Genomic DNA, 24,866 nt, shown 5'->3' with positions numbered 1-24,866 from the left:
TTATCCATTAGCCAACTTGCTGTTGAATAAAGGGCCTTTAAATGGTCTACTGAGAGTGAGTTGAAATATTTTGGTGATTTTTGCGTAATGCTTTTGCATAATTCTGCATACCTAAATTCACTTGTAGGCTACCCATTCTCAGTTCCATTGAGCTCCACTTGTCCGATTACAAAACTATTCAGTCCTTCCTATAACGCTATACCAAAGGCAGATTTAGAGAATCTGCCTCAAACATGGGAAATTATACAATTGACAGGAGTCTAATATTTTGTATAGACGTGCGAATGTTATGCGTAAATAAATTTTGTCCTATGTGTGCCCACAGTGCAATGGAATGAGAGAAGCGATTTGTGATTTCATGCTTCTGACCCGATCCTATTTAGAAATATTGTTGTTGTTTCTATTTCACATCAAGTCCACCATAGGCTTCCCTTACCCAGGCTACTAAAGGCTGGATCCCCATAGGCTTTCCTTACCCAGGCTACTAAGGCTGGATCCCCATAGGCTTTCCTTACCCAGGCTACTAAGGCTGGATCCCCATAGGCTACCCTTACCCAGGCTACTAAGGCTGGATACCCATAGGCTTTCCTTACCCAAGCTACTAAGGCTGGATCCCCATAGGCTTTCCTTACCCAGGCTACTAAGGCTGGATCCCCATAGGCTACCCTTACCCAGGCTACTAAGGCTGGATCCCCATAGGCTACCTTTACCCAGGCTACTAAGGCTGGATCAAAATAGGCTACCCTTACCCAGGCTACTAAGGCTGGATCCCCATAGGCTACCCTTACCCAGGCTACTAAGGCTGGATCAACATAGGCTACCCTTACCCAGGCTACAGAGATTGGATCACCATATGCTACCAAGGCTGGATCAACATAGGCTACCTTTACCCTAGGCTACTAAGGCTGGATCCCCATAGGCTTCCCTTACCCAGGCTACTAAGGCTGGATCCCCATAGGCTTCCCTTACCCAGGATACTAAAGGCTGGATTCCCATAGGCTTCCCTTACCCAGGCTACTAAGGCTGGATCCCCATAGGCTTCCCTTACCAAATCAAATCAAATCAAATGTATTTATATAGCCCTTCGTACATCAGCTGATATCTCAAAGTGCTGTACAGAAACCCAGCCTAAAACCCCAAACAGCAAGCAATGCTGGTGTAGAAGCACGGTGGCTAGGAAAAACTCCCTAGAAAGGCCAAAACCTAGGAAGAAACCTAGAGAGGAACCAGGCTATGTGGGGTGGCCAGTCCTCTTCTGGCTGTGCCGGGTGGAGATTATAACAGAACATGGCCAAGATGTTCAAATGTTCATAAATGACCAGCATGGTCGAATAATAACAAGGCAGAACAGTTTAAACTGGAGCAGCAGCACAGTCAGGTGGACCGGGGACAGCAAGGAGTCATCATGTCAGGTAGTCCTGGGGCACGGTCCTAGGGCTCAGGTCCTCCGAGAGAGAGAGAAAGAAAGAAAGAAAGAAAGAAAGAAAGAAAGAAAGAAAGAGAGAATTAGAGAGAGCATATGTGAGGTGGCCCGTCCTCTTCTGGCTGTGCCGGGTGGAGATTATAACAGAACATGGCCAAGATGTTCAAATGTTTATAAATGACCAGCATGGTCGAATAATAGTAAGGCAGAACAGTTGAAACTGGAGCAGCAGCATGGCCAGGTGGACTGGGGACAGCAAGGAGTCATCATGTCAGGTAGTCCTGGGGCATGGTCCTAGGGCTCAGGTCAGTAGAAACTGGAGCAGCAGCATGGCCAGGTGGACTGGGGACAGCAAGGAGTCATCATGTCAGGTAGTCCTTACCCAGGCTACTAAGGCTGGATCCCCATAGGCTTCCTTTACCCAGGCTACTAAGGCTGGATCAACAGCAATGCGTCCTGTCTTTTTTATCCTGTCTTTGTAAAGCAGCCTAATCGGCAGGGTAGCCTTGAAAATAAGAATTTGTTTTTAACTGACTTGCGTAGTTAAATAAAGGTAAAAAGGATAAATAAATAAAAAATCCATAAAAGGTGATTAAATGGTCTATTCATCAGAGTACGTTTAAATGAAGATATCCTGCACGTCCTAAAACATACACAAATATGCCTACCTGCACAATACATTTAGTTTGTTCAAGTATACATCCCCATCCTGCAATCCAGGTACCAAAGAAAGACACTTCCTCCAAAGGTATTTAAATGATTCAGTCCAATAATGCAGCACCAATGGTAGGTCTAGGCTATATTTTGCTTATTGAGAACCGTCTGTGTTGGCCAAATGGGAACCGTCTGTGTTGGCCAATTGTGACCCGTCTGTGTTGGCCAATTGTGACCCGTCTGTGTTGTCCAAATGTGACCCGTCTGTGTTGGCCAAATGTGAACTGTCTGTGTTGGCCAAATGGGAACCGTCTGTGTTGGCCAAATGGGAACCGTCTGTGTTGGCCAAATGGGAACCGTCTGTGTTGGCCAAATGGGAACCGTCTGTGTTGGCCAAATGGGAACCGTCTGTGTTGGCCAAATGGGAACCGTCTGTGTTGGCCCAATGTGAACCGTCTGTGTTGGCCAAATGGGAACCGTCTGTGTTGGCCAAATGTGATCCGTCTGTGTTGGCCAAATGGGAATGCGTCAATGCAAGGGTAACCGGTGTGAAATGGCAAGCTGGTTAGCAGCGTGAGCTAGTAACGTTTCAATCGGTGACATCACTCGGTCTGATACTTTAAAGTAGTTGTGTCCCTTTCTCTGCCCCAGCTTTTGTGGAGCGAATGGTAACAATGTTTCGTGGGTGACTGTTGTCGATGTGTTCAGAGGGTCCCTGGATCGACCCAAGGTTGAGGCAAGGAGAGGGACAGAAGCAACACTGTTACAAATGTTTGGGAAACATTTGGTTAGAACATCCAGCTGTGACTGTGGCTGTGTGGCTTCATTGTACAGAGGAGCATTCGGAAAGTATTCAGGCTACTTGACTTTTTACACATTTTGATGGTTACAGCCTTATTCTAAAATTGATTAAATCGTTTTTCCCTCATCAATCTACACACAACACCCCATAATGACATCACAACACCCCATAATGACATCACAACACCCCATAATGACATCACAACACCCCATAATGACATCACAACACCCCATAATGACATCACAACACCCCATAATGACATCACAACACCCCATAATGACATCACAACACCCCATAATGACATCACAACACCCCATAATGACATCACAACACCCCATAATGACATCACAACACCCCATAATGACATCACAACACCCCATAATGACATCACAACACCCCATAATGACATCACAACACCCCATAATGACATCACAACACCCCCATAATAACCACCGTAAAACTTTTGTATACATTTTTCTTTGTCCTGTTGGAAGGTGAACCTGTTGGAAGGCGAACCTTCGCCCCAGTCTGAGGTCTTGAGCGCTCTAGAGCAGGTTTTCATCAAGGATCTTACTTTGCTTCGTTCATCTTTCCCTCGATCCTGATTAGTCTCCCAGTCCCTCCTCTGAAAAACATCCCCACAGAATGATGCTACCACCATGCTTCACCATGGGGATGGTGCGAAGTTTCCTCCAGACGTGACGCTTGGCAATCAGGCCAAAAAGTTAAATATTGGTTTCATCAGACCAGAGGACCTTGTTTCTTATACATCGGGTGAGAGTCTTTAGGTGCCTTTTTAATTTCACCTTTATTTAACCAGGGAGGCCAGTTGAGAACAAGTTGTCATTTACAACTGCGACCTTGCCAAGATCAAACAAAGCACTGCGAGAAAAACAACAACACAGAGTTACACATAAACAAACATACATAACACAATAGCAAACTCTATGTACAGTGTGTGCAAATGTAGAAGAGTAGGGAGGTAAGGCAATAAATAGGCAATAGAGGCGAAATAATTACAATTTATCATTAACACTGGAGTGATGATGTGCAAGTAGAGATACTGGGGTGCAAAAGAGCAAGAGGATAAATAGCAATATGGGGATGACGTAGTTGTGTGAGCTATTTACAGATGGGCTGTGTACAGGTACAGTGATCGGTAAGCTGCTCTGATAGCTGATGCTTAGTTAGAGAGGGAAATATAAGTGTCAAACTTCAGTGATTTTTGGAATTCGTTCCAGTCATTGGCAGCAGAGATCTGGAAGGAAAGGCGGCCAAAGGAGGTGTTGGCTTTGGGGATGAACAGTGAAGTATACCTGCTGGAGCGCATGCTATGAGTGGGTGCTGCTATGGTGACCAGTGAGCTGAGATAAGGCGGGGTTTTACCTAGCAAAGACTTATAGATGACCTGGAGCCAATGGGTTTGGCGACGAATATGTAGTGAGGGCCAGCCAACGAGAACATACAGGTCGCAGTCAGTGGTGGGTAGTATATGGGGCTTTGGTGACAAAACGGATGGCACTGTGATAGACTACATCCAGTTTGCTGAGTAGAGTGTTGGAGGCTATTTTGTAAATGACATCGCTAAGTCAAGGATTGGTAGGATAGTCCGTTTTACGAGGGTATGTTTGGCAGCATGAGTGAAGGATGCTTTGTTTCCAAATAGGTAGCCGATTCTAGATTTAATTTTGGATTGGAGATGCTTAATGTGATTCTGGAAGGTGAGTTTATAGTCTAACCAGACACCTAGGTATTTGTAGTTGTCCACATTCTTCTAAGTCAGAACCGTCCAGTGTAGTGATGCTAGTCGGCGGGCGGGTGCAGGCAACAATTGGTTGAAGAGCATGCATTTAGTTTTACTTGCATTTAAAACCAGTTGGAGGCCACGGAAAGAGTGTTGTATGGCATTGAAGCTCGTTTAGAGGTTAGTTAACACAGTCTGCAAAGAAGGGCCAGGTGTATACAGAATGTGTCATCTGCGTAGAGGTGGATCAGAGAATCACCAGCAGCAAGAGCAAAATCATTGATATATACAGAGAAAAGACTGGGGGGGGGCAAGTTGCTGCAGGGGGTGAAGAGCTGTTGTTTGGGTAGCCAGGTGGAAAGCATGGCCATACAGAGGGTACAGAGGAGATGGTGGAGAGAGTAGGGTACAGAGGAGATATGTAGCTGCCATCATTGCAGTCATTGTAGGCTCTTCTGCCCAAGACTCCTAAACAGTAGAAGTGATATACAAATGAAATGGAATTGAACCACCCTGCTGGAGACACAGTAATGTCATGTCATGTAATGTCACCTTATGTCATGTGTTCCGTCCCCAGCTCCTCGCATCACAACCCTGCTGGAGACACAGTAATGTCATGTCATGTAATGTCACCTTATGTCATGTGTTCCGTCCCCAGCTCCTCGTATCACAACCCTGCTGGAGACACAGTAATGTCATGTCATGTAATGTCACCTTATGTCATGTGCTCTGTCCCCAGCTCCTCGTATCACAACCCTGCTGGAGACACAGTAATGTCATGTCATGTAATGTCACCTTATGTCATGTGTTCCATCCCCAGCTCCTCGCATCACAACCCTGCTGGAGACACAGTAATGTCATGTCATGTAATGTCACCTTACATTTACATTACATTTAAGTCATTTAGCAGACACTCTTATCCAGAGCGACTTACAAATTGGTGCATTTACGTTATGACATCCAGTGGAACAGTCACTTTACAATAGTGCATCTAAAACTTTTTAAAGGGGGGGGGTGAGAGGGATTACTTATCCTATCCTAGGTATTCCTTAAAGAGGTGGGGTTTCAGGTGTCTCCGGAAGGTGGTGATTGACTCCGCTGTCCTGGCGTCGTGAGGGAGTTTGTTCCACCATTGGGGGGCCAGAGCAGCGAACAGTTTTGACTGGGCTGAGCGGGAGCTGTACTTCCTCAGTGGTAGGGAGGCGAGCAGGCCAGAGGTGGATGAACGCAGTGCCCTTGTTTGGGTGTAGGGCCTGATCAGAGCCTGAAGGTACTGAGGTGCCGTTCCCCTCACAGCTCCGTAGGCAAGCACCATGGTCTTGTAGCGGATGCGAGCTTCAACTGGAAGCCAGTGGAGAGAACGGAGGAGCGGGGTGACGTGAGAGAACTTGGGAAGGTTGAACACCAGACGGGCTGCGGCGTTCTGGATGAGTTGAAGGGGTTTAATGGCACAGGCAGGGAGCCCAGCCAACAGCGAGTTGCAGTAATCCAGACGGGAGATGACAAGTGCTTTTACACCTGCATTGTTTGCTGTTTGGGGTTTTAGGCTGGGTTTCTGTACAGCACTTTGAGATATCAGCTGATGTACGAAGGGCTATATAAATAAATTTGATTTGATTTGATTTGATTTGAAGTGCCTGGATTAGGACCTGCGCTGCTTCCTGTGTGAGGCAGGGTCGTACTCTGCGGATGTTGTAGAGCATGAACCTACAGGAACGGGCCACCGCCTTGATGTTGGTTGAGAACGACAGGGTGTTGTCCAGGATCACGCCAAGGTTCTTAGCGCTCTGGGAGGAGGACACAATGGAGTTGTCAACCGTGATGGCGAGATCATGGAACGGGCAGTCCTTCCCCGGGAGGAAGAGCAGCTCCGTCTTGCCGAGGTTCAGCTTGAGGTGGTGATCCGTCATCCACACTGATATGTCTGCCAGACATGCAGAGATGCGATTCGCCACCTGGTCATCAGAAGGGGGAAAGGAGAAGATTAGTTGTGTGTCGTCTGCATAGCAATGATAGGAGAGACCATGTGAGGTTATGACAGAGCCAAGTGACTTGGTGTATAGCGAGAATAGGAGAGGGCCTAGAACAGAGCCCTGGGGGACACCAGTGGTGAGAGCGCGTGGTGAGGAGACAGATTCTCGCCATGCCACCTGGTAGGAGCGACCTGTCAGGTAGGACGCAATCCAAGCGTGGGCCGCGCCGGAGATGCCCAACTCGGAGAGGGTGGAGAGGAGGATCTGATGGTTCACAGTATCGAAGGCAGCTGATAGATCTAGAAGGATGAGAGCAGAGGAGAGAGAGTTAGCTTTAGCAGTGCGGTGCGCCTCCGTGATACAGAGGAGAGCAGTCTCAGTTGAATGACTAGTCTTGAAACCGGACTGATTTGGATCAAGAAGGTCATTCAGAGAGAGATAGCGGGAGAGCTGGCCAAGGATGGCACGTTCAAGAGTTTTGGAGAGAAAAGAAAGAAGGGATACTGGTCTGGAGACACAGTAATGTCATGTCATGTAATGTCACCTTATGTCATGTGTTCCGTCCCCAGCTCCTCGCATCACAACCCTGCTGGAGACACAGTAATGTCATGTCATGTAATGTCACCTTATGTCATGTGTTCCGTCCCCAGCTCCTCGTATCACAACCCTGCTGGAGACACAGTAATGTCATGTCATGTAATGTCACCTTATGTCATGTGTTCCGTCCCCAGCTCCTCGCATCACAACCCTGCTGGAGACCTTGGACATCCTGTTGGATCACAACGCCACGTTCATCTGTGAAGTTGACTCCCGACCATCAGCTGATGTCACGTGGACACGGAACAACCAACCAGTCCCGTGAGAGCATTTAACAAAATTGTAAACATTAAACAACCTTGTCTGGTACATTTGAGTAATTTAAACACACTTTAAATTGTATGATCGGTCGTTACAGAGGCTTTTGGTGAGTTTTATGAAGTTTCATTCATTCAGGTCACAGCTTTATGTGTCTGTTTTATCCAAATACTATGACTATGATTCATGTATATTCTTTCCCTAATGCTCTCCAGATACTATGGTTCTGTTTCCTGTTTCATCCAGATACTAAGATTCTGTATCCTGTTTCATCCAGATACTATGGTTCTGTTTCCTGTTTCATCCAGATACTAAGATTGTGTATCCTGCTTCATCCAGATACTATAATTCTATTTCCTGTTTCATCCAGATACTATGATTCTGTATCCTGTTTCATCCAGATACTATGATTCTGTTTCCTGTTTCATCCAGATACTATGATTCTGTTTCCTGTTTCATCCAGATACTATGATTCTGTTTCCTGTTTTATCCAGATACTATGATTCTGTTTCCTGTTTCATTCAGATACTATGACTCCCGCTACACGATCAGGGAGAATGGCCAGATGCTATTGATCCCCAACGTCAAAGAGTCGGATAACGGGGAGTACTGCTGTGTTGCTAACAACGGCATCGGAGAGCCGGCCAAGAGCTGTGGAGCCCTGCAGCTTAAAATGAGTATGGGAAAGGGGAAAGGGGGATACCTAGTCAGTTGTACAGGGAAGGGGAATACCTAGTCATTTGTAAAGGGAAAGGGGGATATCTAGTCAGTTGTAAAGGGAAAGGGGGATATCTAGTCAGTTGTAAAGGGGGATACTTAGTCAGTTGTACAGGGAAGGGGGATACCTAGTCATTTGTAAAGGGAAAGGGGGATATCTAGTCAGTTGTAAAGGGAAAGGGGGATACCTAGTCAGTTGTACAGGGAAAGGGGATACCTAGTCAGTTGTACAGGGAAAGGGGGATACCTAGTCAGTTGTACAGGGAAAGGGGGAAGGGGGATACCTAGTCAGTTGTACAGGGAAAGGGGGATATCTAGTCAGTTGTACAGGGAAAGGGGGATACCTAGTCAGTTGTACAGGGAAAGGGGGAAGGGGATACCTAGTCAGTTGTACAGGGAAAGGGGAAAGGGGGATATCTAGTCAGTTGTAAAGGGGAATACCTAGTCAGTTGTAAAGGGAAAGGGGAATACCTAGTCAGTTGTAAAGGGAAAGGGGGATACCTAGTCAGTTGTAAAGGGAAAGGGGAAAGGGGGATATCTAGTCAGTTGTAAAGGGAAAGGGGGATACCTAGTCAGTTGTAAAGGGAAAGGGGGATACCTAGTCAGTTGTAAAGGGAAAGGGGGATACCTAGTCAGTTGTAAAGGGAAAGGGAAAGGGGGATATCTAGTCAGTTGTAAAGGGAAAGGGGAAAGGGGGATATCTAGTCAGTTGTAAAGGGAAAGGGGAATACCTAGCCAGTTGTAAAGGGAAAAGGGAAAGGGGGATACCTAGTCAGTTGTAAAGGGAAAGGGGGATATCTAGTCAGTTGAAAAGGGAAAGGGGGATATCTAGTCAGTTGTAAAGGGAAAGGGGGATATCTAGTCAGTTGGAAAGGGGGATACCTAGTCAGGTGTAAAGGGAAAGGGGAAAGGGGGATATCTAGTCAGTTGGAAAGGGGGATATCTAGTCAGTTGTAAAGGGAAAGGGGGATATCTAGTCAGTTGGAAAGGGGGTATCTAGTCAGTTGTAAAGGGAAAGGGGGATATCTAGTCAGTTGGAAAGGGAAAGGGGGTATCTAGTCAGTTGTAAAGGGAAAGGGGGATATCTAGTCAGTTGTAAAGGGAAAGGGGGATATCTAGTCAGTTGTAAAGGGGGATATCTAGTCAGTTGGAAAGGGAAAGGGGGTATCTAGTCAGTTGTAAAGGGAAAGGGGGTATCTAGTCAGTTGGAAAGGGGGATATCTAGTCAGTTGGAAAGGGGGATATCTAGTCAGTTGGAAAGGGGGATACCTAGTCAGTTGTACAGGGAAAGGGGGATATCTAGTCAGTTGTACAGGGAAAGGGGGATACCTAGTCAGTTGTAAAGGGAAAGGGGGATATCTAGTCAGTTGTAAAGTGAAAGGGGATACCTAGTCAGTTGTAAAAGGAAAGGGGGATATCCAATCAGTTATAAAGGGAAAGGGGGATATCTAGTCAGTTGTAAAGGGGAATATCTAGTCAGTTGTAAAGGGGGATATCTAGTCAGTTGTAAAGGGAAAGGGGGATATCTAGTCAGTTGTAAAGGGAAAGGGGGATACCTAGTCAGTTGGAAAGAGGAAAGGGGGATATCTAGTCATTTGGAAAGGGGGATAACTCGTCAGTTGGAAAGGGAAAGGGGGGATATCTAGTCAGTTGTACAGGGGAAAGGGGGATACCTAGTCAGTTGGAAAGGGAAAGGGGGATACCTAGTCAGTTAGAAAGGGGGATACCTAGTCAGTTGGAAAGGGAAATGGGGATATCTAGTCAGTTGTACAACTGAAGGCATTCAACTGAAATGTGTCTACGGCATTTAACCCAACCCCTCTAAATCCGAGAGATATGTGGGGTTATGCTCCGTGTTCTAAGGGATCCGTACCGTGTTCAGGGCTGTGCCCCCAATGGCACTCTATTGCCTGAAATGTACACTATGTTTTACCAGGGCACATAGGGTCAAAAGTAGTACTCTGGTTAATACCTAACCACTTGTAGTTGATGTTTGTGCCTCTGTGGAAATCTAATGAGCTTTTATCAAAAATTACCCATGAGAATACATCTAAATTAGAGATACGTTTTTTTGCATGGGCTGCGTCTCAATCCCCCAGATCTTCCAATGGCGACCTTCCTCATCTGTGGTGGAAGGTGTCAGAGCTTGAGCGGTGTTTATCAGACCATGAGACATCCCAAACAATCGGTCTTCTCACGAAACGTCTGTAGCGTCCGAATGGTTTGGCCTACAAAACTAATGTGACCACTGTGTGGAAAGATGAGACTCTCATGTATACACGTTTGAAGGTACCCGGTACCAGTTCTAAAACATGGAAGAACTTTAGTGCCCACATGTTTCTGCTTAGACTCTTAAAAGTAGTCCTCTAAATAGGGAATAGGGTGTCATTTGAAACCCAACTGTTTCTTTGTTCCATACAGTGTTCTAGAAGAGATTATTCTAGATGTCTCAGAATAGCCTGTACAGGATCTCTGAAGTCTAAACCAGGAAGTCTCAGATATGTCAACTGATCACTTTGGTAGGCAAGAATCTTATTGTCCTTTGTCGATAACACTGGTGTGAACTCTACATAGTGTCAAGCTTGTTGATGTTACGCCAGTGAACTAAAGATGCCTTCATTGCTTCAGATTGTTCTCATTCAGACAGTATTAGGGAGAAGGATAGTCTGCAATGATACCACATTGATTTAATCAGCAACTATGTTCTACTTCCAGAGCCTCAGATAAAAAGACACCCCACCAACATGACGCTACTGATTGAGTCCAAGGCCGTGTTGCCCTGTGTGACGCTAGGAAACCCCAAACCAGACATCTCCTGGATCAAAGATGATGCTCTTATGACGGTACCTCTTATTGTCAATCAGCACTGACGGTTTGTTGTGAGGACGGTATACTATATGAGTACACTACTCAAACATCGACTGTAGAATACTCTGCAGGAATTTCACATATTGACAATTGTGACAGACCACGTTGAGGTTCTAGACTACGTCACCCATTGAATTGATACAGGAATCAAGTGGTCCACACAAACAAAAGCCATCAACTGAATAATGATAACAGCATTATTCTTAGACACTCAACTCACTTTCAGAATCAATACTCCCAACAGGTGAGTGATCGGATCACGATTCTGGATTATGGCACTCTGAAGATCCATAACATCAAGAAGGAAGACGCAGGGCAGTACCGGTGTGTGGCCAAGAACAGCTTCGGGATCGCCTTCTCCAAACCAGTCACCATAGAAGTACAGGGTAAGTCCTAGAGCCTTCTTCAAACCAGTCACCATAGAAGTACAGGGTAAATCCTAGAGTCTTCTCCAAACCAGTCACCATAGAAGTACAGGGTAAGTCCTAGTAAGGCTGGTGGACCCACAACAGAGGACTCTGAAATACTTAATAGCAGGCTAATGTTAAAGCAGGTTAATTCAACATATAACTCATGATGTTTCTAACTGTTATGTTTTGATGTTTCCTCCAGCCCCAGCCCGGATCCTCAGGGTCCCTAAGGATAAGAGAGTGACCTTCGGTAGTGAGGTCTCTCTGGAGTGTAACGCCACTGGAAACCCTATCCCCGCCATCACATGGTTGGAGAACGGGAATACCGTGAGTACTGCTCTCTGTGGTTGGAGAACGGGAATACCATGAGTACTGCTCTCAAATGTTGGAGAACGGGAATAGCGTGATTACTGCTCTCCGGACATACTGCTCTTTCCACTTCTCATATGCTTCCTCTTCTTCCTCTTCCCGGTGTGTTGTGGATCCATAAAAGCATAGGGTTTTGGGGGATATGAGCAGGCACAGCCTCAGCCAGCCCAAAGTCTAAGAGATCTGGCTTGTGTTCCTAAAGCGTCTCAGAGAAAGAGTGCTGATCTAGGATCAGGTCCCTCCTGTCCATAGACTTTTTTGGGATCTAAAGGAAAAACTTATCCTAGATCAGCACTCCTACTCTGAGACGCTTTAGGAATACGGGCCCAGATCTGATCAGGCACAGCCTTGGCCACCTCAAAGCTGGGCTACTCGGTAGAGCTCAGTGTAAATGTCAAACAGCACCTTAGTCCCATAAATGATCAGTCCTCTCTGTTACTCCAAAGCATTGTTCATTTTAAAGTGTTCTTTTTGACATCATAAAGGCCCGTCCACACCGAGGGATACTGCGGGATTTTGGCAATGAGGTCCTTTATCTACATCCCCAGAGTCAGATTAACTTGTGCATACCAATTGTATGTCTCTTTGGAGCACCGGAGATACTGTCGATTTGTCAGATATCCCCAGTCAGCATTAAAGTATTGACAGAACAATGTTAATTGGGAATGATAAGAGCAATGGCTTGGTCTTTGGCTTGGTCTTTGGCTAGGTCTTTGGCTTGGTCTTTGGCTAGGTCTTTGGCTAGGTCTTTGGCTTGGTCTTTGGCTTGGTCTTTGGCTAGGTCTTTGGCTTGGTCTTTGGCTAGGTCTTTGGCTTGGTCTTTGGCTAGGTCTTTGGCTAGGTCTTTGGCTTGGGCTTTGGCTTGGTCTTTGGCTAGGTCTTTGGCTTGGTCTTTGGCTTGGTCTTTGGCTAGGTCTTTGGCTTGGTCTTTGGCTAGGTCTTTGGCTTGGTCTTTGGCTAAGTCTTTGGCTAGGGCTTTGGCTTGGTCTTTGGCTAGGTCTTTGGCTTGGTCTTTTGCTAGGTTTTTGGCTAGGTCCTTGGCTAGGTCTTTGACTAGGTCTTTGGCTAGGTCCTTGGCTAGGTCCTAGGCTAGGTCTTTGGCTAGGTCTTTGGCTAAGTCTTTGGCTCGGTCTGGAAAGTATTTAGTTAGAGTGATGTAGCTGTAAATGACTCTAGGAGGGATTTTTTGGCTGCTATAAACAGTCTTTAATTTCCTGTAGATGAACCTGGAGGTCTAAAAGCAGCTGCGAAGCGTCAAATATAGACATTTGAACTCAGCACTTTAACTGATTGATATCACAGAGAGGGTACTGCATTTTTTTCCATACCCTGGGAAACAGAAACATTTTTTTATCCATACCCTAGGAAGCAGAAACATTGTTTTATCCATACCCTGGAAAGCAGAAACATTGTTTTATCCATACCCTAGGAAACAGAAACATTGTTTTATCCATACCCTAGGAAGCAGAAACATTGTTTTATCCATACCCTGGAAAGCAGAAATATTGTTTTATCCATACCCTAGGAAACAGAAACATTGTTTTATCCATACCCTAGGAAGCAGAAACATTGTTTTATCCATACCCTGGAAAGCAGAAACATTGTTTTATCCATACCCTAGGAAACAGAAACATTGTTTTATCCATACCCTAGGAAGCAGAAACATTGTTTTATCCATACCCTGGAAAGCAGAAATATTGTTTTATCCATACCCTAGGAAACAGAAACATTGTTTTATCCATACCCTAGGAAGCAGAAACATTGTTTTATCCATACCCTGGAAAGCAGAAACATTGTTTTATCCATACCCTAGGAAGCAGAAACATTGTTTTATCCATACCCTAGGAAGCAGAAACATTGTTTTATCCATACCATAGAAAGCAGAAACATTGTTTTATCCATACCCTAGGAAGCAGAAACATTGTTTTATCCATACCCTAGGAAACATCACACTCACACAACACAGGAGGTTTGTGACACCTTGTTCACAAACTACTTCTCAAATAGAATTCAATTCTCAGGCTGACTATTTTCTCTGTATACATCAATGATGTCGCTCTTGCTGCTGGTGAGTCTCTGATCCACCTCTACGCAGATGACATCATTCTGTATACTTCTGGCCCCTCTTTGGACACTGTGTTAATTAACCTCCAAACGAGCTTCAATGCCATACAACTCTCCTTCCGTGGCCTCCAACTACTTTTATTGGCTATTAAAACTAAATCCATGCTCTTCAATTGATTGCTGCCCGCACCCGCCCGCCCAACTAGCATCACTACTCTGCACGGTTCTGACTTCTACATATATCTACAAATACCTAGGTGTCTGGTTAGACTGTAAACTCACCTTCCAGAATCACATTAAGCATCTCCAATCCAAAATTAAATCTAGAATCAGCTTCCTATTTGGAAACAAAGCATCCTTCACTCATGCTGCCAAACATACCCTCGTAAAACTGACTATCCAACTGTTCCATGACTTCGGCGATGTCATTTACAAAATAGCCTCCAACATTCTACTCAACAAATTGGATGTAGTCTATCACAGTGCCATCTGTTTAGTCATCAATTTCCCATATACTACCCACCACTGCAACCTGTATGCTCTCGTTGGCTTGCCCTCGCTTCATACTCGCTGCCAAACCCACTGGCTCAAGGTCATCTATAAGTCTTTGCTAGGTAAAGCCCCAACTTGTCTCAGCTCACTGGTCACCATAGCAACACCCACCCGTAGCAGGCGCTCCAGCAGGTATATTTCACTGGTCACCATAGCAACACCCACCCGTAGTAGGCGCTCCAGCAGGTATATCTCACTGGTCACCCTCAAAGCCAACACCTCTTTGGTCGTCTTTTCTTCCAGTTCTCAGCTGCCAATGACTGGAACTAATTGCAAAAATCACTGAAGCTGGAGTCTTATATCTCCCTCACTAACTTTAAGCACCAGCTGTCAGAGCAGCTTACCGATCATTGCACCTGTACATAGCCCATCTGTACACAGCCCATCCAACTCCCTCATCCCCATATTGTTATTTATGTTTTGCTCTTCTGCACCCCATTATCTCTACTTGCACATCATCATCTGCACATCTATCACTCCAGTGTTAATGATAAATTGTAATTATTTCGCCTCTGTGGCCTGTTTATTGCCTTATCTCCCTAATCTTACTACATTTGCACACACTGTATATAGACTTTTTCTACTGTATTATTGACTGTATGTTCGTTTATTCCAACTCTGTTGTTTGTGTCGCACTGCTTTGCTGTATCTTGGCCAGGTCGCAATTGCAAATGAGAACTTGTTCTCAACTGGCCAACCTGGTTAAATAAAGGTGTTCTCAACTAGCCTACCTGGTTAAATAAAGATGTTCTCAACTAGCCTACCTGGTTAAATAAAGGTGTTCTCAACTAGCCTACCTGGTTAAATAAAGGTGTTCTCAACTAGCCTACCTGGTTAAATAAAGGTGTTCTCAACTAGCCTACCTGGTTAAATAAAGGTGTTCTCAACTAGCCTACCTGGTTAAATAAAGGTGTTCTCAACTAGCCTACCTGGTTAAATAAAGGTGTTCTCAACTAGCCTACCTGGTTAAATAAAGATGTTCTCAACTAGCCTACCTGGTTAAATAAAGGTGTTCTCAACTAGCCTACCTGGTTAAATAAAGGTGTTCTCAACTAGCCAACCTGGTTAAATAAAGGTGTTCTCAACTAGCCTACCTGGTTAAATAAAGGTGTTCTCAACTAGCCTACCTGGTTAAATAAAGGTGTTCTCAACTAGCCTACCTGGTTAAATAAAGATGTTCTCAACTAGCCTACCTGGTTAAATAAAGGTGTTCTCAACTAGCCTACCTGGTTAAATAAAGGTGTTCTCAACTAGCCAACCTGGTTAAATAAAGGTGTTCTCAACTAGCCTACCTGGTTAAATAAAGGTGTTCTCAACTAGCCAACCTGGTTAAATAAAGGTGAAAAAAAATAATAAACTAAAAAATAATATAGGGGAGGACAAGCTCATGGGAATAGGTGGGAAGGTATCAACAACATTTGATGCCATTCCATGTGCTCCGTTCCAGACATTATGAGCCGTCCTCCTCTCAGCAGCCTCCACTGATACACACACACGCACGCACACACGCACGCACGCACACACACACGCACGCACGCACGCACGCACGCACGCAGACACGCACGCACACACACACGCACACACGCACGCACGCACGCACGCACGCACGCACGCACGCACGCACACACACACACACACACACACACACACACACACACACACTCCTCTAAAGTGTATCTATCTTGTGTTATTCCATCAGGTTCCGGGTGGCTCTGTGGAGGAGACGTTAGCAGGAGAGGTGATTCTGTCTGTGCTACACATCACGGTGACTAAACCTGCTCGCTACACATGTCTAGCCTCCAACAGACACAGCGCTGGGGCCAAGTCCGCCAAATCTTCAGCCGGAGTCACTGTCCAAGGTAGGCCCCCATCACATGAATGTCACCCTATTGCCTGTCAGCCTCTCTATCTACTACTTTAGACCAGAGTGCTAAGGGGTAGCATTAGCAACAGCACATATCGACCTACCCTGTGTTTTAGAACAATGTGCTGTTTACTCAGTGTGTTGAATTGAACTCTGCTGTTTTGCTAGCTGCTCTCAGTCTGTGGTGTGTGTGTGTGTGTGTGTGTGTGTGTGTGTGTGTGTGTGTGTGTGTGTGTGTGTGTGTGTGTGTGTGTGTGTGTGTGTGTGTGTGTGTGTGTGTGTGTGTGTGTGTGTGTGTGTGTGTGTGTGTGTGTGTGTGTGTGTGTGTGTGTGTGTGTGTGTGTGTGTGTGTGTGTGTGTGGTCTCTCTGAGTATATTCAGCTGTGTCTCCTAGTCAACTCAGGTTTCTCCTCTCTCACTCCCCATTGTATCACTGTTTTACCTCATAGACCCCAAACCGAACTCTAACCTCATTCAGCAACTTACAGGCTTGTAATAGACCAGACAATGTTACCAAGCCATAGAAAACCCAGTTTAATCTGAAGAAAAGTTGCAGAAAATGCATTTGTTTGATTTGAAATAAAATACCTTGTTATGGCTCTTCAGACCAGACCCTCAGCATGGGGTCAACAATGTGAGGCTGTAACCACACACACACCTGGCAATGGGTTGCCCATCCCCTTTTCACACCCACTGCCACACACACACACACACACACACACACACACACACACACACACACACACACACACACACACACACACACACACACACACACACACACACACACACACACACACACACACACACACACACACACACACACACACACACACACACACACACACACACACACACACACACACACACACACACACACACACACACACACACACACACACACACACACACACACACACACACACACACACACAGGACTCCCTGGTCTCCTCACTGCTAAGATCTGGTCACAACAGCAGCATGTTCTCCCTGTTCAGTAAAAAACAATGGGTAGCTGTCTCTTCTCCTTACAGATCAATAACCTGTGTTTATTTGATTCTCCTGGCTCCTGCTCTGCTGCTGGCCAATGGATCCTGTCCCTTCCCTGTAGAGTGGAGGTAAGACTGGCCTCTCCTATAGGGTGTTTGTTGTGTAAATACAGGTTGTGTAAATACAGGTTGTATAGGATACAGGTTGTATAGGATACATTACAGGTTGTATAGGATATAATACAGGTTGTATAGGATACAGGTTGTATAGGATACAGGTTGTATAGGGTACAAGTTGTATAGGGTACAGGTTTAATAGGGTACAGGTTTTATAGGGTACAGATTGTATAGGATACAGGTTGTATAGGATACAGGTTGTATAGGATACATTACAGGTTGTATAGGACACAGGTTGTATAGGATACAGGTTGTATAGGATACAGGTTGTATAGGATACAATACAGGTTGTATAGGACACAGGTTGTATAGGATACAGGTTGTATAGGATACAGGTTGTATAGGATACACGTTGTATAGGATACAGGTTGTATAGGATACACATTGTATAGGATACATGTTGTATAGGATACAGGTTGTATAGGATACAATACAGGTTGTATAGGATACACATTGTATAGGATACAGGTTGTATAGGATACACGTTGTATAGGATACAATACAGGTTGTATAGGATACAGGTTGTATAGGATACAGGTTGTATAGGATACAATACAGGTTGTATAGGACACAGGTTGTATAGGATACAGGTTGTATAGGATACAGGTTGTATAGGATACAATACAGGTTGTATAGGATACACTACAGGTTGTATAGGATACAGGTTGTATAGGATACAGGTTGTATAGGATACAATACAGGTTGTATAGGACACAGGTTGTATAGGATACAGGTTGTATAGGATACAGGTTGTATAGGATACACGTTGTATAGGATACACGTTGTATAGGATACAGGTTGTATAGGATACAGGTTGTATAGGATACAATACAGGTTGTATAGGACACAGGTTGTATAGGATACAGGTTGTATAGGATACAGGTTGTATAGGATACAATACAGGTTGTATAGGATACACTACAGGTTGTATAGGATACAGGTTGTATAGGATACAGGTTGTATAGGATACAATACAGGTTGTATAGGACACAGGTTGTATAGGATACAGGTTGTATAGGATACAATACAGGTTGTATAGGATACAGGTTGTATAGGATACAGGTTGTATAGGATACAGGTTGTATAGGATACAATACAGGTTGTATAGGATACAGGTTGTATAGGATACAGATTGTATAGGATACAGGTTGTATAGGGTACAGATTGTATAGGATACAGGTTGTATAGGGTACAGATTGTATAGGATACAGGTTGTATAGGGTACAGATTGTATAGGATACAGGTTGTATAGGGTACAGGTTGTATAGGGTACAGATTGTATAGGATACAGGTTGTATAGGGTACAGATTGTATAGGATACAGGTTGTATAGGGTACAGATTGTATAGGATACAGGTTGTATAGGGTACAGATTGTATAGGATACAGGTTGTATAGGGTACAGGTTGTATAGGGTACAGATTGTATAGGATACAGGTTGTATAGGGTACAGTTTGTATAGGGTACAGATTGTATAGGATACAGGTTGTATAGGGTACAGTTTGTATAGGGTACAGATTGTATAGGATACAGGTTGTATAGGGTACAGGTTGTATAGGATACAGGTTGTATAGGATACAGGTTGTATAGGATACAGGTTGTATAGGGTACAGATTGTATAGGATACAGGTTGTATAGGATACAGATTGTATAGGGTACAGATTGTATAGGATACAGGTTGTATAGGGTACAGATTGTATAGGATACAGGTTGTATAGGGTACAGATTGTATAGGGTACAGGTTGTATAGGATACAGGTTGTATAGGGTACAGGTTGTATAGGGTACAGATTGTATAGGATACAGGTTGTATAGGATACAGGTTGTATTTGGTGTTCGTTGTACTGATAGAAATATTTTTTATAATACTCATTTCAAATACTATTTTCAAAAACCTGGTTTAAATGCATGACTGTATTTGAGTGATTGAATTTTAGGATTTCAAACATTTAACCACTTTTCTTTTGAAATGAATAATATCAAAAGAATTAGTAACAAATGTCTTTGTTGAAATACCCTACGTAGTACTCGAACCCTGGTCTGATGTGATACAGTTTGTAATATGCTGTCTCTTTGTTCCAGGCTGTATAAAGGCAGTGGGGGTTATTGTGGTGCGTACCGTGGTAATGTGTGTCGGGACATGTTAAGGAGCGACGCCCTGGTCTTCTTTAACTCCTCCCTCAACGACCCCGAGGACACACAGGAGTTCATGGTTCAGAGCGCCTGGGCTGATCTCGACAGACTGGGCATGCTCTGTAGCCCTGCCGCCCACTCCCTGCTCTGTCATCTCTCCTTCCAGGACTGCATCCCTTCTGGCCTGGGACCTGTTCCTAAACCAATCTGCAGGTAATCCTTCTGGCCTGGGACCTGTTCCTAAACCAATCTGCAGGTAATCCTTCTGGCCTGGGACCTGTTCCTAAACCAATCTGCAGGTAATCCTTCTGGCCTGGGACCTGTTCCTAAACCAATCTGCAGGTAATCCTTCTGGACTGGGACCTGTTCCTAAACCAATCTGCAGGTAATCCTTCTGGCCTGGGACCTGTTCCTAAACCAATCTGCAGGTAATCCTTCTGGCCTGGGACCTGTTCCTAAACCAATCTGCAGGTAATCCTTCTGGACTGGGACCTGTTCCTAAACCAATCTGCAGGTAATCCTTCTGGCCTGGGACCTGTTCCTAAACCAATCTGCAGGTAATCCTTCTGGCCTGGGACCTGTTCCTAAACCAATCTGCAGGTAATCCTTCTGGCCTGGGACCTGTTCCTAAACCAATCTGCAGGTAATCCTTCTGGCCTGGGACCTGTTCCTAAACCAATCTGCAGGTAATCCTTCTGGCCTGGGACCTGTTCCTAAACCAATCTGCAGGTAATCCTTCTGGCCTGGGACCTGTTCCTAAACCAATCTGCAGGTAATCCTTCTGGCCTGGGACCTGTTCCTAAACCAATCTGCAGGTAATCCTTCTGGCCTGGGACCTGTTCCTAAACCAATCTGCAGGGAACCATACAGGAAGTGTACACAAATATGTGTCATAGACAGCACGCTCATTCAATAACATTGCAGTTGAAATGCATCCGAATGTAACTGCTTCATGATCTAGGAAAGTCATCCTTGTATATAGCACATAGCCCACATTCTGCACACAGATGGCTGTCGGCTTTGGGATCGTCTGTAACAACCGTTGTCACGGTTGGATACAGTGTGTTGTCATCCAATGTTTGATTACAGTGAATATCGGATGACGTTTCTCTAGCACGGTAAGGTAAAGAAATGGTTCAGTCCAGGGCCTACGTGGGTTTGGGATCTTATGGCCACAGCCAACAATGACAGCATCAACAGTATTGGTTGCTGTTTCTCTACTGTGTTACTCCAGGGAGCACTGTCTGGCAGTGAAGGAGCTCTACTGTCGTAAGGAGTGGCCCCTGATGGTAGGCAACTCCCATAAAGGCCAGTACTCCTCTGGCTCCTCCGGCCTCTCTGTCCCCATGCCTGACTGTATGGCTCTGCCCTCACAACACACAACACCAGGAGCCTGCACACCCATCCCCTTTGTCGGTAAGATATACTGAAACATGGTGTTCCAAATGGAACCCTAATCAATTTAGTGCAATACTTTATCCAGAGCCCTATGGACCTAACCGTACCTCTAACTTACTGTACCTCTAACCTTAGCTCTAACTTACTGTACTGAAGCCCTAACTTACTGTACCTCTAACCTTAGCTCTAACTTACTGTACCGTAGCCCTAACGTACTGTACCGTAGCCCTAACTTACTGTACCTTACCCCTAACTTACTGTACCTCTAACGTTAGCCCTAACTTACTGTACCGTAGCCCTAACTTACTGTACCTTACCCCTAACTTACTGTACCTCTAACTTACTGTACCTCTAACCTTAGCTCTAACTTACTGTACCGTAGCCCTAACTTACTGTACCGTAGCCCTAACTTACTGTACCTTACCCCTAACTTACTGTACCTCTAACTTACTGTACCTCTAACCTTAGCTCTAACTTACTGTACCGTAGCCCAAACTTACTGTACCTTAGCCCTAACTTACTGTACTGTAGCCCTACCTTACTGTACCTCTAACCTTAGCCCTAACTTACTGTACCGTAGCCCTAACTTACTGTACCGTAGCCCAAACTTACTGTACCGTAGCCCTAACTTACTGTACCGTAGCCCTAACTTACTGTACCTCTAACCGTAGCCCTAACTTACTGTACTCTAGCCCTAACTTACTGTACCTTAGCCCTAACTTACTGTAACGTAGCACTAACTTACTGTACCATAGCCCTAACTTACTGTACCGTAGCCCCAACTTACTGTACCTTAGCCCTAACTTACTGTACCGTAGCCCAAACTTACTGTACCGTAGCCCTAACTTACTGTACCGTAGCCCTAACTTACTGTACCTCTAACCATAGCCCTAACTTACTGTACCTTAGCCCTAACTTACTGTACCGTAGCCCAAACTTACTGTACCGTAGCCCTAACTTACTGTACCTCTAACCGTAGCCCCAACTTACTGTACCTTAGCCCTAACTTACTGTACCGTAGCCCTAACTTACTGTACCGTAGCCCTAACTTACTGTAACTCTAACCGTAGCCCTAACTTACTGTACCTTAGCCCTAACTTACTGTAACGTAGCACTAACTTACTGTACCATAGCCCTAACTTACTGTACCATAGCCCTAACTTACTGTACCGTAGCCCAACTTACTGTACCGTAGCCCAACTTACTGTACCGTAGCCCCAACTTACTGTACCGTAGCCCTAACTTACGGTACCGTAGCCCTAACTTACTGTACTGTAGCCCTAACTTACTGTACCTTAGCCCTGACTTACTGTAACGTAGAACTAACTTACTGTACCATAGCCCTAACTTACTGTACCGTAGCCCTAACTTACTGTACCGTAGCCCTAACTTACTGTACCTCTAACCTTAGCCCTAACTTACTGTACCTTAGCACAAACTTACTGTACCGTAGCCCCAACTTACTGTACCGTAGCCCTAACTTACAGTACATCTAAATGTAGCCCTAACTTACTGTACCTCTAACCTTAGCCCTAACTTACTGTACCTTAGCGCTAACTTACTGTACCATAGCCCTAACTTACTGTATCTCTAACTGTAGCCCTAACTTACTGTACCGCTAAGCGTAGCCCTAACTTACTGTACCGTAGCCCTTACTTACTGTACCTTAGCCCTAACTTACTGTACCGTAGCCCTAACTTACTGTCCCTCTAACCGTAGCCCTAACTTACTGTACCTTAGCCCTAACTTACTGTACCTCTAACCTTAGCCCTAACTTACTGTACTGTAGCCCTAACTAACTGTACCATAGCCCTAACTTACTGCACCTTAGCCCAAACTTACTGTACCGTAGCCCCAACTTACTGTACCGTAGCCCTATCTTACAGTACCGCTAACCGTAGCCCTAACTTACTGTACCTCTAACCGTAGCCCTAACATACTGTACCTCTAACCGTAGCCCTAACTTACTGTACCATATCCCTAACTTACTGTACCATAGCCCTAACTTACTGTACCTTAGCCCTAACTTACTGTACTTCTAACCTTAGCACTGACTTACTGTACCTCTAACTTACTCTACCTCTAACCGTAGCCCTAACTTACAGTACCGCTAACCGTAGCCCTAACTTACTGTACCTCTAACCGTAGCCCTAACTTACTGTACCTCTAACCGTAGCCCTAACTTACTCTACTGTAGCCCTAACTTACTGTACCATAGCCCTAACTTACTGTACTTCTAACCTTAGCACTGACTTACGGTACCTCTAACTTACTGTACCTCTAACCGTAGCCCTAACTTACTGTACCTCTAACCTTAGCCCTACCTTACTGTACCTTAACCCTAACTTACTGTACCATAGCCCTAACTTACTGTACCTTAGCTCTAACTTACTGTCCCTCTAACCTTAGCCCTAACTTACTGTACCTCTAACTTACTGTACCTCTAACCTTAGCTCTAACTTACTGTACCATAGCCCTAACTTACTGTACCATAGCCCTAACTTACTGTACTGTAGCCCTAACCTTAGCTCTGTCCTCAGCTTCCTAATATGAATATACTCTCTAATACTAATCTACTCTCTAATACTAGTATTTTCTCTAATATTAATCTACTCTCTAACACTAGTATATACTCTAATACTTTTCTATACTCTAATATTCATGATTTTTCTCAAACACTGTCTTTTAGATATAAAGAAAGATCAAGTCACAAGTAAGTTTAGTTTCATGTCTTTTATCTGAGTTCTAAGAATTATACTTTGTAAATAGAATACAGTGGGGCAAAAAAAAGTATTTAGTCAGACAATTGTGCAAGTTCTCCTACTTAAAAAGATGAGGAGAGGCCTGTAATTTATTTTCCACCATAATTTGCAAATAAATTCATTAAAAATCCCACAATGTGATTTTCTGGATTTTTTTCTCTCATTTTGTCTGTCATAGTTGAAGTGTACCTATGATGAAAATTACAGGCCTCTCTCATCTTTTCAAGTGGGAGAACTTGCACAATTGGTGGCTAACTAAATACTTTTTTGCCCCACTGTATGTAAAAAAAAGTGTTAATGTACTTTTTTTCAAACGTTATACACAATACTACATTTCTTACTTGCAGTCTAATAATGATGATTTGTCTGAACAGCAACGTGTTACAATGACAAAGGAAGGTTCTACCAAGGACCAGTCAACATCACCGGCTCTGGTATCCCCTGTCAGAAGTGGAGCCAACAGGTAAATCACTTTTATGGTTTATAAATTAAATACAATATCTTAGAGATTTTCAGCTAAAATTACACCCAAATCTAACTGCCTATAGCCCAGGCCCTGAAGCAAGGATATGCATATTCATGGTACCATTTGAAAAGAAACACGTTGAAGTTTGTGGAAATGTGAATTGAATGTAAGAGGATATAATACAATAGTTCTGGTAGAAGAAAATACAAAGTTTAAAAAAAGTAATTTTCCTACCACAATTTTTGAAATGCAACAGAATGGTCCATGTTTTAGCCATCTCTCTGGCTGTAATTCCGATGGTGTCCACAAGATGGCAGCAATGCATGTGCAAAGTTTCAGACGGATAACTTGAAGTATGAGCGAATTACATGACATTTAGTGTGAAGTCACCCAGGCACATTTGGGCAAATCATTTGCATTCATGTTAACATTTTCTGCAAGAATATCGCCAAATCTGTATACTTGGACTTTGATTCAGCTTTTCCAGTATTAGTAGCCATATTATAAGATCATCATTTGCAAAACAACCAGTTTTTATAACTTCATAAATTTGAATATTCTTATAATTTTTGTCCAAAAGGAAAAGGCATGCTGTCGCACAAGGTTAGCAGCTACAGTACCGGATACTCCCGTAAAGCCCAGCTCATTG

General features: G+C 44.4%; 1 protein-coding gene across 2 annotated transcripts in view; it reads left to right on the top strand.

Moving 5' to 3' along the window:
- musk (muscle, skeletal, receptor tyrosine kinase) overlaps nt 1-24,866 on the top strand; it is a 63,241-nt gene that overhangs the window by 8,557 nt on the left and 29,818 nt on the right. For both annotated transcript variants that reach the window (XR_006830573.1, XM_046290693.1), the window contains exons 2-12: nt 7,328-7,454; nt 7,977-8,128; nt 10,884-11,011; nt 11,281-11,422; nt 11,649-11,773; nt 16,131-16,290; nt 17,407-17,413; nt 19,541-19,804; nt 20,826-21,007; nt 23,679-23,702; nt 24,126-24,214. Coding sequence is in view for 1 of the 2 variants with exons in the window: in XM_046290693.1 (XP_046146649.1) it covers nt 7,328-7,454; nt 7,977-8,128; nt 10,884-11,011; nt 11,281-11,422; nt 11,649-11,773; nt 16,131-16,290; nt 17,407-17,413; nt 19,541-19,804; nt 20,826-21,007; nt 23,679-23,702; nt 24,126-24,214 (1,400 nt within the window). In the remaining variant the exon portion in view is untranslated. The remainder of the gene's footprint in view (nt 1-7,327; nt 7,455-7,976; nt 8,129-10,883; nt 11,012-11,280; nt 11,423-11,648; nt 11,774-16,130; nt 16,291-17,406; nt 17,414-19,540; nt 19,805-20,825; nt 21,008-23,678; nt 23,703-24,125; nt 24,215-24,866) is intronic.

This window comes from Oncorhynchus gorbuscha, linkage group LG11, assembly GCF_021184085.1.
Source record: "Oncorhynchus gorbuscha isolate QuinsamMale2020 ecotype Even-year linkage group LG11, OgorEven_v1.0, whole genome shotgun sequence".
NCBI lineage: Eukaryota > Metazoa > Chordata > Actinopteri > Salmoniformes > Salmonidae > Oncorhynchus > Oncorhynchus gorbuscha.
This window is presented reverse-complemented; position numbering and strand designations above follow the sequence as displayed.